Source organism: Octodon degus, unplaced genomic scaffold (genome assembly GCF_000260255.1).
Source record: "Octodon degus isolate 3935 unplaced genomic scaffold, OctDeg1.0 scaffold00297, whole genome shotgun sequence".
Taxonomy (NCBI): domain Eukaryota; kingdom Metazoa; phylum Chordata; class Mammalia; order Rodentia; family Octodontidae; genus Octodon; species Octodon degus.
The window spans coordinates 731,930-747,145 of record NW_004524873.1 but is presented as its reverse complement, the minus strand read 5'-3'; the positions used below and the strand labels follow the sequence as shown (position 1 = coordinate 747,145).

General features: G+C 35.6%; 1 protein-coding gene across 7 annotated transcripts in view; it reads right to left on the bottom strand.

Moving 5' to 3' along the window:
• Positions 1 to 3,395: 3,395 nt before the first annotated feature.
• The window catches only part of Ptbp3 (polypyrimidine tract binding protein 3), a 110,316-nt gene continuing 98,495 nt past the window's right edge, over positions 3,396 to 15,216 (bottom strand). For all 7 annotated transcript variants that reach the window (XM_023707539.1, XM_023707535.1, XM_004647260.2 and 4 more), the window contains 6 exons: positions 15,045 to 15,184; positions 14,770 to 14,803; positions 11,420 to 11,512; positions 9,789 to 10,005; positions 8,313 to 8,390; positions 3,396 to 8,188 (listed from right to left, as the gene is read on the bottom strand). In XM_023707539.1, the coding sequence (XP_023563307.1) occupies positions 8,056 to 8,188; positions 8,313 to 8,390; positions 9,789 to 10,005; positions 11,420 to 11,512; positions 14,770 to 14,803; positions 15,045 to 15,184 (695 nt within the window). In that variant the 3' untranslated portion in view covers positions 3,396 to 8,055. The remainder of the gene's footprint in view (positions 8,189 to 8,312; positions 8,391 to 9,788; positions 10,006 to 11,419; positions 11,513 to 14,769; positions 14,804 to 15,044; positions 15,185 to 15,216) is intronic.

The window sequence follows — 15,216 nt, the reverse complement described above, 5'->3', positions numbered from 1 at the left end:
AAAAAAAAAAAAAAAAAAAAAAAAAAAAAAGGAATTTGTAATAGTGACAATTTTCCATTAAAAATTAAAATAGCAATGATATAGAAATTATGAAAAGTGTAAAGGTTTTAAAAAATGTATTTGGCACAGGGTCTCACTACACAGCTCAAAGGGACTCAGTGATCCTCCTGTCTCAGCCTCCCCAGCAGTGGGATTACAGGTGTGCACCACCACACCCGGTCTTCGTGGCTGGCACAGCATGTAGTTCCAGGGATGGAATCCTGGTCCCTGGGCTTGCCTAAGCAGGTGCTTAGTCTGCTAAGCTAGCTCACTGGCCCAACAAGAGGTTTTAATACTCCTATTACCTAACCCAGCCCCATTCACTCATCAGCAAATGTTGGACATCAAAAATTGGGCAGTGGGCTAATGATGTAACTCAGTGGTAGAGTGCTTCCCTAGGATGCATGCAGCCTTGGGTTCAGTCTCTAGTACTACAAAGAAAAAAGCTGCACAGTACTTTCAAGTAATGGCATGTCTTAGACATTACCACTGCTCTGAAATTATTTTTATTTGTTTTGCAGAACCGAGGATTGAACTAGGCCCTTGCGCTTGTCAGGCAAACGCTTACTCTGAGTTATCTCCCCAGCCCCCTGAAATTTTTTAATGACATTGAAAAAATAGCTATTTAAATATTATTACTATTCTATAAATCCAACAAGTGAAAAGTAACAAAACTGTTGCAGTGTTAAGCTTGCCTTAGCAGCTTTCATTGGCTCATTTTTAAGAGTAAAAAGCATCTATTTATTGTAGGGATGTATGGCTATTAATAACTAATTGTAGGATAGTTACAGTTATTTGTATTAAAATTTTAATAGTCTATATTTTAACAGACTTCACAATCCATTTTTGGAGGTCCCCTACTGCAGGGAGGAATTATTTGATTTACGGATATAGGATGACAACATTTCCAGTACATTACAAACCTAAAAGGTAAATCACCATGTCCTTAACTCTAGTTTCCCCAGAACTTAGCTTACCTGTTGGCAGTATTTGGTAAATGCAATAACTTGTATTAAAACAGGGGCATAAAGTAAGTAATTGGTGTGGCCTTCCTATCCCTATGGTGAATTCTCCAATAACTTACACTTTCACTGTACTGAAGACAGGGTAGTTTAAGAGGTAATTAAGGTAAAAACTGGTCAGAGGAGTGGGCCCTAACCCCATTAGGACTATTGTCCTTATAAGCAGAGATAGGACACAGACACAGAGCAGAGACCATACAAAGGTATAATGAAAAGAGATCCATGAACAAAAGGTAAAGACAATAGAAGAATCAACACTACTCCTTCATCTTGGATTCCTAGCCTCTAACACTATGAGAAATGCATTTTTTAAAACTTGGTTTTAAGTTTATGATGTGACCATTATCAGTACAAATTCTGTGGAAGGAGATAAGCATTTTTACTCATCAGTAGAGGTATTCCATGTACTCAATGCCTTGATAAAGACTTTGGTAGCTTTCAGAATACCTAAGTACCCTAATTCCTTGAAGACCTTCAAATCACAGGGTCAGTAGCACTCAGTAGTACAGAACTGTGATGGCTGAGAACTGTGACGGCTGAGTGGGACAGATACAAATCACCCAAGGATTTGGGCTCTTGTGTAGACTCCACAACCAACTTAAAATGGAGCAAGATGATTTTTTTTTTAGGTCCCTTTATGCTCAAAGGCATTTAATTCTTAGTGATGAGTACAAGTCCTCTATCTAAAAATACTTTTTAGATAATCAAATTACATATAAAAGCTTCACTTGGCTATACAGCTGTTTCTTTTTGTGCATGTGCCTTTTTGAGACAGGGTCTCATTATGTAGTTCAGGCTGGCCTTGAGCTCACTCCGTAGCCCAGGCTGGTCTCGAACTTGCATGATCCCTCTACCTCTGCCTCCCAAGTGCTGGGATTACAGATGTGCACCACCATGCCTGGCTCCATAAAAACACCTCATGCTGAAGGACCAGTAGTAGCTGGGCATGGTGCAGACACATCTGGGACACTGAGATAAGACTGTTGCAGACTGAAACTCAACCTGGTAAGCTTTTTGAGAATTTTTTTTTTTTTTTAAAGTACTAGTTACCTACCTGGTGACATTTATGGAGTTAAGAGATTTTACATCTGTGCTCTAAAGACTAATAATTTTTACCTAATATTTTCATTCCGTTAAAAATAAACTTGTACTTTTAAGAGATCCTGGAATAAAAGATTTAAATAAATAAGACTGTGGCGGATGTGATGGGGCATGTCTGCAACCCTAATGTGGGCAGCTGAGTGGGGCAGGATGATCTTCAGTTCAAGACCAATCTTGGCTACCTAGTCAACAACTAAGAAGGGCAAGAAAAGGGGAGAGGGAGAGATGGGGAAAGATGTAGATAAGGAGAGGGAGATAAAATGAAGGAAAGGAAGGGAAAGAAGAAAACGAAACACATGTAATCCACTTTAGACTCTAGCAATGTAGTAATTCTTTAAATAATCAAGAAATAAAGCATTTCTCTATGGAAAAGCATAGTTAGAGTTATAGTAAGTAGTTATACTTAAATTACTAAAGCATAGTTATAGTAGCTATATTAAATTTAACTAAAAAGGACAAAACTCAAGTTTGGGACCACACTTTACGTCTTAAAATTTGTTTATACTAATGCTATAGGGAAGCCACAAATAGAACCAAATTGAAAATAGTGCCACAACTCTAATTTGACATGGTCCATAGAATGAAGGGAGGGGGGAAGAAGACGCATATTAACATTTATTTATAACCAAAGGTAGAATGAGCCTCCGCAAATGCATTATAAAAATATTAGAAAAGTACTTTTTTTCCTCTAAGTATGAATTATCTCTAAATTACAAGAGCAATAGCTAATTTTTTTGAAGTCGAATATGTGTTTATGTTTTTCGTGACAAGCTGAAAGAGACTACTATAGAAAAAAGAAAATACGACATCATTAGAATTACAGGTAAGACAAGGGAAACCCAAAGTACATACAAGAACACAGAAAAATTTAGGAGAGTACAGATGTTATGACATTTATTAAAAGGCATGCTACAATGCTATACTGTTAGGAAAAGAGATTAGAGATATCAAGTAATAACAAATATACAAACTGAAAGAAAATGGAATATACTGTAGCGTACAGAAGCTTGAATTAACCATGCACTACGCATTTAGAAAATATGCCTTTAATATTTTCTTTTCGTTGCATTTATAACATAATTCACTTCAACGATCACAGAATCCTTTTCTTCAAAGCCACAAACCATATTACAAATGAAAGCTGGTACTGCTGCTTATCAAAATATACAAGACAATTGATGTTTTATATAAAACCACTTTATATGTCAACTTGTTCCCAAAAACCTTTTTTTTTTTTTCGTTTTTTGGCCTGGTTAAAAAAAAAAGTTGTTACAAATATTTACAGCATTTTCTTCTGTTAGATGAACATTCTTACAAACTGAAAAAGGGAATTTTATGAACAGACCACATAAAACACAAGACAATGTCACAGGCTCCTAGCTGTGCTATTTATTTTTTCTGAATACAGTACTAAAAATGCCCATCAAACTCTTGTCATCCTAATCCATTCTGTTCATGTTTAAACTCTCACTTTCTCTAAGTAGTCTGTTCACCAATAGGAAATAGAAAATAAAGGCCGCTTTGCACTAGGTCTTTCAGAAAGGAGCTTGGGGAAAATGGTAGAGGAGTTAAAACCAGAAGAGTCAGTCTTTGGTCAGAGCAATGAGGTGACATTTTGATGTAAAATTTTGTCTGGTCAACAATCTTTGAAATTAGTACTTTCCAGATGAGGGATGAACCTTTACATAATCCAAGTGGCAATCAATGAAAATGGAAAAAAGTGCCAGTGTGAATTTTTAAATGACACCGAAAAAAATAACTATTTAAATATTTGTTATTACAACTATTCTATAAATCCAACAAGTGAAAAATAACAACAAAAAACTCTGTTGCAGTGTTAAGCTTGCCTTAGCAGCTTTCAATCATCACTTTTATCACCAAGGTCACTGGACCAGACAAATATCCCTGTTCTCTGGAACATATACCTCAGGTTGCAAAAACTAAAGTGACTACCAGAAACATTTAGAGCAGTTCTGTTTTTGAACCAGAATGAGCTCTACAATGAATATTATGTGATAAAGGCAAAAGTGTAACTGAGAATGCATTTATAGAGTTACAATGATTTGCTTGTATGACTAGTCAGTGTGTGGGGTAACATTCTCTTAAATCTTTGTAGTACATGTTTCCTGAAAACCAGAACACTGATACTACCTTAGTCTCAAAAGGAAGAAAAGGTCAATTAAGACTACTCAAGAAGGCACATAGACTTTGGTCCTGTTTTGTTTTTCTCTTTTTATAAAAACTCCCAAATTAGGATTTTAGTTATTTTCTACTTTTTAAACAATTCACAACTAGCTGTTAGAATTTGCTCTGAAAAAAGACTGTAAGTAGTCTTATAGATAACAACACAATTCTTGTGAAAGACAGCTGAGTTACACTTTAAAAATTTTGTACAATTTAAATTGTACTTGTTTTAGCACAAAAGTAGAATATTTTAAATCTGGCAGTTTTATTTTCATTAGTAACAGATTGAGACAAAGGAAAGGCTAACAAATGCTTTACGTATACAGTCGCTGTCTCTTTTTGGTTTAAAAATAGCAGTACACTTTAGGTTTTCTAAGACAGTGATAGTTTGGCAATCAGGGTTTTTAGGTAACTCATCCAGGTCAAAAAGACGACACATACTTTCGAGTTTGTCATGTCTTTGTCCAAAAATATTTAATGAAAACAGAAAAGAAACTTCACAACAATATATTCAAATATAAATATAGTGATCTGATGACAAAGAGTCTTTAAAAAGTTTCTACAAGACTCAGAATAGAGACAATAACAGCTAATTCTTCAACTGAAGCAGAACCTAGGGTCAGCATAATAGATGGACCCAAAGAAAGCCTGCTCTCTTAAGAACTTGGCAGGCAGACATTGTGGCTCTAAAAACTAAGTTGAGACACTGCTACAATTAACTGATGATAATATTTAGACTTAAATAATTTACAGCATTCTGTAGGAGCTACAGGGTAATTCTGATATTCTCCAGTAAATTATCAATTAAAATAATACATCATTTTGCTACTTGTATCTTATACAAAACACATTTTACTAATATCCAAGTTACTCAAATCTCAAAACATTTTGGCATAGACTGCTATTATTAAATGTGTACTGCTATTTTTAAAAGTCCTGAATATATATACTTTGTGTAAAAGATACCTCAAAAAGTGCTACACCAATATTTCTTAAAATAAAGTACATAAACTTAAAAATAGGATACTATGGCAGATCAACAGCAAAAATAAACCAATGCTTAGCAGATATTGAGTAAAGGCATGCCAAAATAAAAATACACAGATCTAGTTTTTCCACCACCCTGATATGTTTAAATCTTTTTATAAAAACTATGCCAACACAAACACTGTAGACCTCTATAATTCAAACAGCAAAGAGCTCAATATGGACAACATCCATGTGCTACAGCTAATTTCAGACACAATCTGATGGCTTCAAACATGCTCTTTAAAAACAAGAATATCCCACTTTTCCAAATCTTAATTTGGTTACTCTTTGTCAATAAATTAAAATGTATGTAATGTGCATATGTATATACAACATCAGAAGGACGCGTGTATGTATATACACTTATTTATATATACACACACAAGCGCAAACACACACACGCACACACACATATCTACACAAATCCCTGAAAAGGATTCAAATGTTCTCTCTCAGATTTAAAGGCCATCTCCTACTTCAAAATTACATTCAACACTATTATGATTTACCTTCTGCTATCAGTAACTTTTGCTACACTTATGCTGGATGTTATGAGAATCATAAATTAATAAATTACACAGTAATTCCCAACTCAAAGCAAATAAAGTAGTTCAATTTAACACGCCACTGAAAATTATAACAGTGCCTGTGTAGAATGATATAAAGATTAAATTTGGGGAGGTTTCCCAATAATTTTTCCCTTTCCCTACTTACTGTGTAGGTAAAAATATATTTCAAAAGTGAAGAGAAATAAATCCCAACTAGGTAAATGATTATGCCTATCTATTCAGCCAATACTAAACCTATCCATTTGAAAGGTCTTGACTTGGTGTCATCTTGCCTATTCTACCAATTAACTGTTGCTCAGTGTTGAGTGAATTCTGATTTTGTATTTCTTACATTTTGCAAAACTTCTTTTATTAAAATATCTGTGTTCAAATTAATGGTTGGAATACAGCAGAAAGACTAAGATATTCTTTCTAAATTTGAGATGAGCCACTTACAGAACACAAAAAGTGTAAAAGGGGTGGCTAAAAGATAAAAATTCAGCTTCAAAAATCTGATCAAGCACTGGTGGAATAATAACAAAAAGCTTCTTGTTAAAAAGAAATAGTTTTACATTATACAATCACTGAAGCAACATTAAAAGTCACTCCTACATTCAACCCAAAACAGAAAAACTAACGAAATATAAAAAATAATCCACCTTCTCCTACTCCTAAATATATGAGCACTCAGTAAGTTACATTAACAAAGAAAAGCAAGTTCTTACTTGAGTACTGAGAAGAACCAAGTAATCCTGAGACAAATTCTGATGGGCAATAAAGATTAGACAAGATCCAGAAACTGAGATTGCTTTCTATAGCCCCAAATTGGTGTGTGCTAACTGGCAACAGCCACTACCAGTCACAATGCAAAGGCCTACACCCGTGCAATGAGTATTCCCCGAACTATTCACCCTTCCCTACCCCATCTCTGCACCAAAGCACCAAAAATTGTAATAAAAACTATTACTTATTGAAAACCACTTAAAACTGCAATGAAAAAAATACTTTAAAAATCCTTACCAAAAAAGAAAGAGAAAACAAATGCTCACCAAGCCTACAATATAGCTTTCAAGATATTTAGATAAAACTCTAACCTATTGTATCTTAAGCACATAATAAGGCACATAATAAGAAATTAAGTAAGTACACAGTAATTCTGAATAAGTATTAGAGTACAGTGGTACAAAAAACCCTTGAGATTAATTTTTTTCTAAAAGAAGACCTTACCAAAAATAACTTTTAAAAAATCTGTCAAACCATATGATAGACCTGAATATTTTCCATTAAGACTGTAAACTTTTTTTCTGAAAACAATTATAAAAAGTTTATAAGTAGGATTACTTTTTTCAAATTTTCCAGTATCATATTTATATTACTCAACAAAAAGTATCATTTTGAGATTTAAGACATGATTTTTCTAATAAGATTATTGGTTATTCTGATTATCTTAATATATCCTAGTCTGATTTAACTTAAATTTCCCTGGGCACAGTTGAGACACTTCATTGTACCAAATAGTCTTAAAAATACAACACATTATTCAAAGGAGTGTCACAGACTTAAAAATGAAATCATAGAAAGAAAACATGCATGTTTATAAATCCGCTTGCAATACAACTCGTGTTTATGTCTAATAATCATCAATGTATGGTAAACATTTGATGTAATTTAAAAGAACATAATTTTCCACTGGGGTCAAAGTTCAGAATCTTAAAGTTAAAAATGTAGCTGTAGGTGCTTTAAATTACTTACATCAAGCAATTTTAAAACTCCATATGATTAAATCTCTCGAAGTACAAAGGAGTTTAAAAATGTCGTATAAGGCTGATTGGAACCCAAACTAAAATAAAGTCTGTCTTCTTGAAATCAAACTTAATGTGGGGAATTAAACTGTCAAAAACACATTTTTCCTGTAGGTATACTTTCATAGAAATCATAGTAGAAAGGAAAACAAACTTCTGATCATATACTGGAAGGGGGAAAAACAATATTCACGTTTTTTAATACACTTAAATATCAAATTCAGTTATTTTTGTGAAAAGAGGCAGAGTTGGTCTTGAGCTGCTTCAGTCTATGTCTGAAGGTTTTACTGAAATTATGGTCCAGTTTTAGGAGAAAAATTCACAAGAAAGTCAGATAGTAGATTTTGAGAAGGAAACTCTGAGGTGATGATTTTCTCCAAGGTCATGATTATGAAGTTCAATGAGTGCCTGGATTGCTTCTTCCACAGATCCTAACTGAATGAGTGCCATTTTTCGATCTTTCCTGAAAACAGCATAAAGAGTATTTAAAATTAATTTTGCTTCCAAATTTCTTTCTTCTACCAGCAGACTTCATTTCAAAACATGTTAAATAATGTTAATGTGTCTCTTTGAAAGCAAGGACTTACTGAAAGAATTTAAAAGCTTTCACTGAACATCCAGCCTCTGTGAAAAGGTTCTTCAGATCATCCATTGTAACAGAAGGACTGTGAAAACATCAGAGCATCAATTACATTAGCCCAAATTCTCAAACGAAGCAAAGATTAACTTGAGTCACAATCAAATCTCTATAGAGTACTTTGTATTTGAACAGATTACAGAGCCATATAACAAAGACATGATTTGGAAATGCCCAGGAAGTTTCTTAGGACACAGAAATGTCCTGTTTCAACAGAATTTTGCCTTAATTTTTTAATTTTTTTAAAGGAACTAGACTATGAACCCAGGGATGTTCTACCACTGAGAAGCATCTTCAGCCATTTTTATTTTAGACAGAGCCTTGCTAAATTGCTCATGCTTCTCGTGAACTTGTGATCTTACTGCAGGCTCCTGAGCAGCCGGGCTGAGAATTCTGCTATCACACTGTATATATACAAAAAAAAAAACTTTTTTTATCTTTTTACACTTTTCACTGTTGCTTTTTTTTAAAATTTATTTATTTATTTGTGTGTGTGTGTGTGTGTGTGTGTGTGTGTGTGTGTGGCCAGCTCAGCCCACCAGGGGGCGGGGCTGGCTGGCATGTGGTGCTGGGGGATTGAACCGCGGTCCCAGTGCTTAGCTTAGCTTGTTCTAAGTAGGTGCTTTAGACCACTGAGCCATCTCACCAGCCCCTGTTGCTTTTTTTTTAAAGGCAGGATTTTGCTGTGCAACCTAGGCTGGCCTTAAATGCACAGCACTCCTTCCATCTCAGCCTCCTGAGATTTGGGATCACAGGCCCGTGCTACCACCCTGAACATTTTTTTTTTCTTTTTAAAGAGGAGATGTTTCATTTGGTTCATGGCATCCAGGGTCAGGTGACTTCATGACAGAGCCATCACAGAAGGACGGAGCAAAGCTGCTCACTTCACAGTGCCCCAGAAGCAGAACTGAGTAAATGCCCTGGAGAGCGCATTCTATCCTTCACTGGCTTGGTGTTTCACTGAGTAATTACTTGCCCAAACTCCGAGTGTTTGTCCTATCAATAAAATGAAACTGATGACCTCACCTCAAAGATTTTTACAGATACTCCAGAGCACTGGACCTATAGCCATGCACTACCATAACCAGCACTGACCTCCTAAATACATAAATTACTTGATTTTTATTATTTCAGTCATGTGAATAATTACCTCTATCAAGAAATGAACAAGTATATATCAAGGTAGTATTTCTGCAAGCACTTATTTTTATGCACTTTCATAACTAGAGGCAGTTATTTTAGAAAATACTCACCTTTCATTTAGACTGCAGAGAAAATCTTAAGACACAATGGTATATAAACTATCTTATAAGGAGTTGGTAATCAAGACAACTGCCAAATTAGAATAATTTCATCAGAGTATTTATCTTTCCAAAACCACAAATTATTATTAATCACCTAAATCAATAACTTATTAGGTACATACGGAATGTTGGATAGATGCAGTGTGGCTGACGGTGGGAAAATATTCTGGAAGTTTTTAGAGCCAGGCTTTTTAAAGCGATGCAAAGGACTATTGCTGAAATCCTTAGTCAGCCCTTGGTCTTCCTGTCCCTCTCGAGGAAGCTGAACAGTTTGGTGTTTGGACAGCGTAGCACGGAGCACTTTTCCATAGAGCCTCTGACCACTTAGATGGTTCATTGCTACAGGAAGAAAATAAGTTTAAGAATCAAGATGCATTCTCAGTAATACCTGCCTAAGTTACCAGAATTATTTTCTTTTTCTTCTTCTCCTTTTTTAAAAAAATGTATTTGGTAGAAGGTCTACAGGGTGTTTAGGGTCTCACTACGTAGATCAGACTTGTGATCCTCCTGTATTCAGCCTCCCAAGACCTGGGATTATAGGCACATGTCACCACATTCAGTCTCAACTGAGTCTGAGCATGCCTCAGGGGGCGGGGCCAATGGCGCACCAGGGATTGAACCCTGGCCACTGCACTCTGCCTAAGCAGGCGCTTTAGTCTGCTGAGCTATCTGTCCGGCCCTCAGAAATTATTATTTTTTGAATCCTTTAAAATTAAGCCAGGGCTGGTGAGATGGCTCAGTGGTGGGCTGGTGAGATGGCTCAGTGGTCTAAAGCACCTACTTAGAACAAGCTAAGCTAAGCAAAGCACAGGGACCACGGTTCAATCCTCCAGCACCACATGCCAGCCAGCCCCGCCCTCTGGTGGGCTGAGCTGGCCACACACACACAAAATAAATAAACAAATATTTTTAAAAAATAAAATAAAATTAAGCCAGCTTGAGGGCTAAAAGGGTTTTAAATTAAAAAATTCTTAAGGGAATGTATTAAGTTACTTCATTTTATTATAGTGAAATAATTTTAAAAAACAAAAATAACCAAACAAAAGATAACTACATTCCGAGCAGAGTGCTAGGAAGTTCCAGAGGGCCTAGAATATAACAAGTACTCATGAAATCATTTTTTAAATAGCTTTCTCTTAATCAAACCATTTTTTCCAAGAAATACGAATACTACACCTTCTTGTACCATCATTGGGAAGTTTGCTCAGACTTCTAAATTTCTAGAATTGCTGGGTGGCTTAGAAGTTACAAAAAAAAAAAAAAAAAAAAAAAAAACTAACAAATGAAACAAAACAAGCCATATCTATTAGTTAAAACTTAATAATGGGGGCTGGAGAGATGGCTCAGTGGTCTAAAGCACCTACTTAGAACAAGCTTAGCAAAGCACAGGGACCGTGGTTCAATCCCCAGCACCACATGCCAGCCAGCCCGCCCCCTGGTGGGCTGAGCTGGCCACACACACACACATAAATAAATGAATAAATAAATAAAAATTAAAAAAAAAAAAAACTTAATAATGTTAGAGTGAAACCTATAAATATTAGTAATATTGTTCAAGTAGATAAATGGACTTCAGACAAAGGAGTAATGAGTATCTTTAAATCTTAAAGTATAAGCAGATGCAAATAATAATGAAGACTTTACCAAAGGAAGTACTCTTATAAACTGTATTGGTTCTAAAAACATATTTGTCAATTTTGAAGGAAAATTCACATACAAACAAGTTTTCATCATCACCATTAGTCATTAGTACCTAGCTGGGCTTGATTTGCATCTGCCATCTGAACCAAGGCATTTTCCTTTTTATTAAACATTATCTTCACTCGATGTACATCACCATATACTCCTAAATAAAAGAAAAAGAAAAAACTATTTAATGATTGATTTATAGTGTTTAATCTATTTTAGTGCATATGTAAAGGATTCTTTTCTCACACTACATTATCATCCCATGGCAATTTCAATGCATATGCTTCCAAGTTCCAGATCTACCAACCTCTCAGTTTTTCACTTGAATTTCCCACACTTTAATGTCAAGTATCCCGAACTGATTCACTCTCTTTTATTTTTGTCCACCTCAAGTGTTTACTAGTTCTGTGGATAAATGACACCATCATCTACATAGTTACTGCAGTCAGGTATCTGAGAGTTATCTGTGAATACAGGCAAACTGATTCACTGGGGCATGGAAAGAAAACAAAACTTCTAATACTAGCTTTTTTACATAACCAGCATAAAAGTATTACATTTAAATTAAATTTAAAGTCTATACATAGAGTTATAGGCAGGATGTTGTACAAGAGCAATAGCATTTTCTCCCGTTTCTTCTCACGGCAGTTTATGTTAAGGTCTTATTACTATCCTTTGCAATGCAGTAAGAGAAAGCCTGTAAAACCTTCAAGATGCTTTAGAAAGAAACTTCAATTCCATGAATACCAATAGGATCTTCTAGGTAAGGCAAGCAACTAAATAGAGGGGAAAGAAAGGGAACCAACAACAGGAAAATAAAATGATAAGGCTAAGTCACAACGTATCAGTTATAACTGTTGATGTAAATGCTTTCAATTCACTAATCACAAGACACAGCCTTGCAGAATAGATCAAAAAACAAGATCCAACAATATGCTATTTACAAGAAACACATTTACCTCAAAAAGGAATTCAAAGACTGAAGGTCAAAGGATGGGAAGTAATACTTCATGTGATAGGAAAAAAGTTAGGATAGCTACTCTGTAGACAAAGTGGTATAATTAAGTCTTTTCTTTCCCTCCGACCCTCCCTCTCATCATGTACTAAAATTAAAATAAAAATGGATCAAAGATCTAAATATCAAAACACAATAAATCTGCAGGGAGATAAAATAGGTAAATTCTTAAAGATATAAGTGTAGGCATAAACACACCAAGATCCAGTTTTCTTAAAAAGCAGAAATATTTAGCTTAAATAAATGAGATCTTTTTAAGATCTCAATGCACCTTAAAAAGGGGGCAGGGACACTTCAAGACACAGAAAGGAGAGATGCTTATCTTGTGGGCAGGCATCTAATAGAATTAATCTAGAGATGAATAGTATTTTTAAATTTTAAAACAAAAAAGACAACTACTTCAAATTTGCTGCTTTTTTCAGAAAGGATATGTTGTTGGAATAGACATTCTGTTTTTTTCTTTTTCTTTTGTCCTTGTAGTAGTGGGTATTAAACCCAGTGCCTTTGCATTCAGTTACCTCCTCAGCCCTTTTTATTTTTTTGTTTGTTTTTGCGGAACCGGGGATTGAACTCAGGCCCTCACACTTGCCAGGGAAGTGCTTATTCCACTGAGCCATCTCCCTGGCCCCCCTTTTTATTTTTTGAGGCAGGGGCTCATTAAATTGTGTAGGCTTGATTCAAACTGATCCTCCTGCCTCAGCTTCCCAGAGTGCTGAGATTATAGGTGTGCGCCACCATGCCTAGTTAAAATAGACATTTTATTTATTTATTTTTAAATAAAACAGCTTACTTTTATTTTATTTATTTTTAATTTTATGTATTTGGTACAGGGTCTCACTACGCAGGTCAGACTTGTAGTGATTCTCTGGTTTCAGCTTCCCTAGCACTGAGATTACAAGTGTGGGTCACCATGCCCAGTCTTGGTGGCTGGCGCAGGTCATGTGGTGCCAGGGATCAAACCTGGCTGTACTTGCCAAGCAAGCACTTCAACCACTGGGCTATCTCCCCGGCCTTGAAGTAGACATTAAAAAAAAAAAAACTAAACATCTATATCTATATCTGTATCTATAGATATAGATATTTTTAAAAATGTACTTAGTACAGGGTCTATAGGGTCACACTATGTAGAGATCAGACTTGTAGTGATCCTCCTGTTTTCAGCCTCCCAAGAGTTGGGATTATAGGTGTGCGCCATCATGCCCAGTCTCAATCGCTATCTCAGTGTGCTCCAGGGGCAGGGCTAGCATGGCAGGCCCAGGGATTGAACCCCGGCTTCTGTGTCTGCCTAAGCAAGTGCTTTTAAGCTGCTGAGTATTTGACCGGCCCTACAATTTGTTTTTAAGATACGGGCAATACAAGTTTTAAATGAGCAAGAAATTTATTTTTAAAAAGGCATGCTTTTGGGGGCCCGCCCCTTAGCTCAGTTCTTTAAGTGGCTGCTTCAACAAAGCAGTCGGGCTCAGGTTGCTGTGGTTTGATTCCCCACAACTCAAGTCGGCCAAACCTTCCCTGAAGGCATTCAGAGAAGAAAAAAAAAAAAAAAGGCATGCTTTTGACTAGGAGAGTAATATAAAAATGTGTTATTAATACATGATTTTATTATTGAGAATTACTTAAATGTATCATTATTTAAAACTTTTACAGTGTATAAGAGGACAAAGGTTTTCTTTCCTTGTAATGAAGGACTCCTATGGGGTAATGTTCTTTTTTTTTTTTCTTGTGGAACCAGGGACTGAACTCAAGCCAGGGAAGTGCTTATTCCACTGAGCCATCTCCCGGGCCCCGGGGTAATGTTCTAAAGTTCTAAAATCGTATTGTGGTGATGGCGTGGTCTTGGACAGAAAATCATATGGTTGTACACTATACTTAAAATTTTTTTTTTTCCTTTAAAAAAAAACAACTATCACCAGATGAGTGTGGTGAATGTATGCCTGTAATCCCAGCTACTTGGAAGGCTTCAAGGCCAAGCCTGAGCAATTCAGCAAGACCCTGTGTCAAAATTAACAGGAGCTAGGGAGGCTGCTCCACTGGGCTTCCATGTACTAGGAAATCAATCTATCTAGCTGCCCCACCCATTCCCTTTGCCATCTGTTTCCTAATATCGCTAAGAAAAAGACATTTACTGTGTTTTTCTGTCTGCTTGGCTCTTCATTTTTTCCAAGTCAGCTTAACATTTCCACTGGTTCCCTCAGGTTAACACTCCCTCCTTTATGCTCCTAATATAATATCTACTTTTCCTACTATAAAACTTTATTGTGATTACTTAGTAAATTTTTTTCCATGTGTCCTCAGTGTCAAACACACTACTTGGCATACAGAGGTGATCAGTGAGTAACACTAATTGAATCCATGTGCTTAATTCATATACACAGACAACATTAAAATAAAAATGAACTTACCAAATAGGATAAAAAGTCCATGTGGTGTGATAAGCTGTTTGAAAAAGGATAACACAAAATATAAATGTTGAACTAAACAAATAAAATTTTAAATTAATTTATCTATAATGCAATAATGATCACAAATTGTGTTTAAAACATGCAGTTTCTATATATACTAGTAATGTTTTAATAAAAATCCTTAAACTTCAGAATTTTAATTTGACTACAATCCCGTAACAGAAACCACTATACCTTCTGAAAGACTACATGTAATACTCAAAAACTCAACTCACATCAGGATTAAGATTGGTGACAAGTAGAACAGAATTTCCTGGTATACCACTTGCCCCAGGAATGGCCATTCTTCCAGTGATAGCAGAAGAGGTCAGTGCAAGCGGACCTAGAGCTCCAGGAACGGCTGGTACTGACAGACCTGTAAAGAACATTAAAAGCAGTTCACATTCT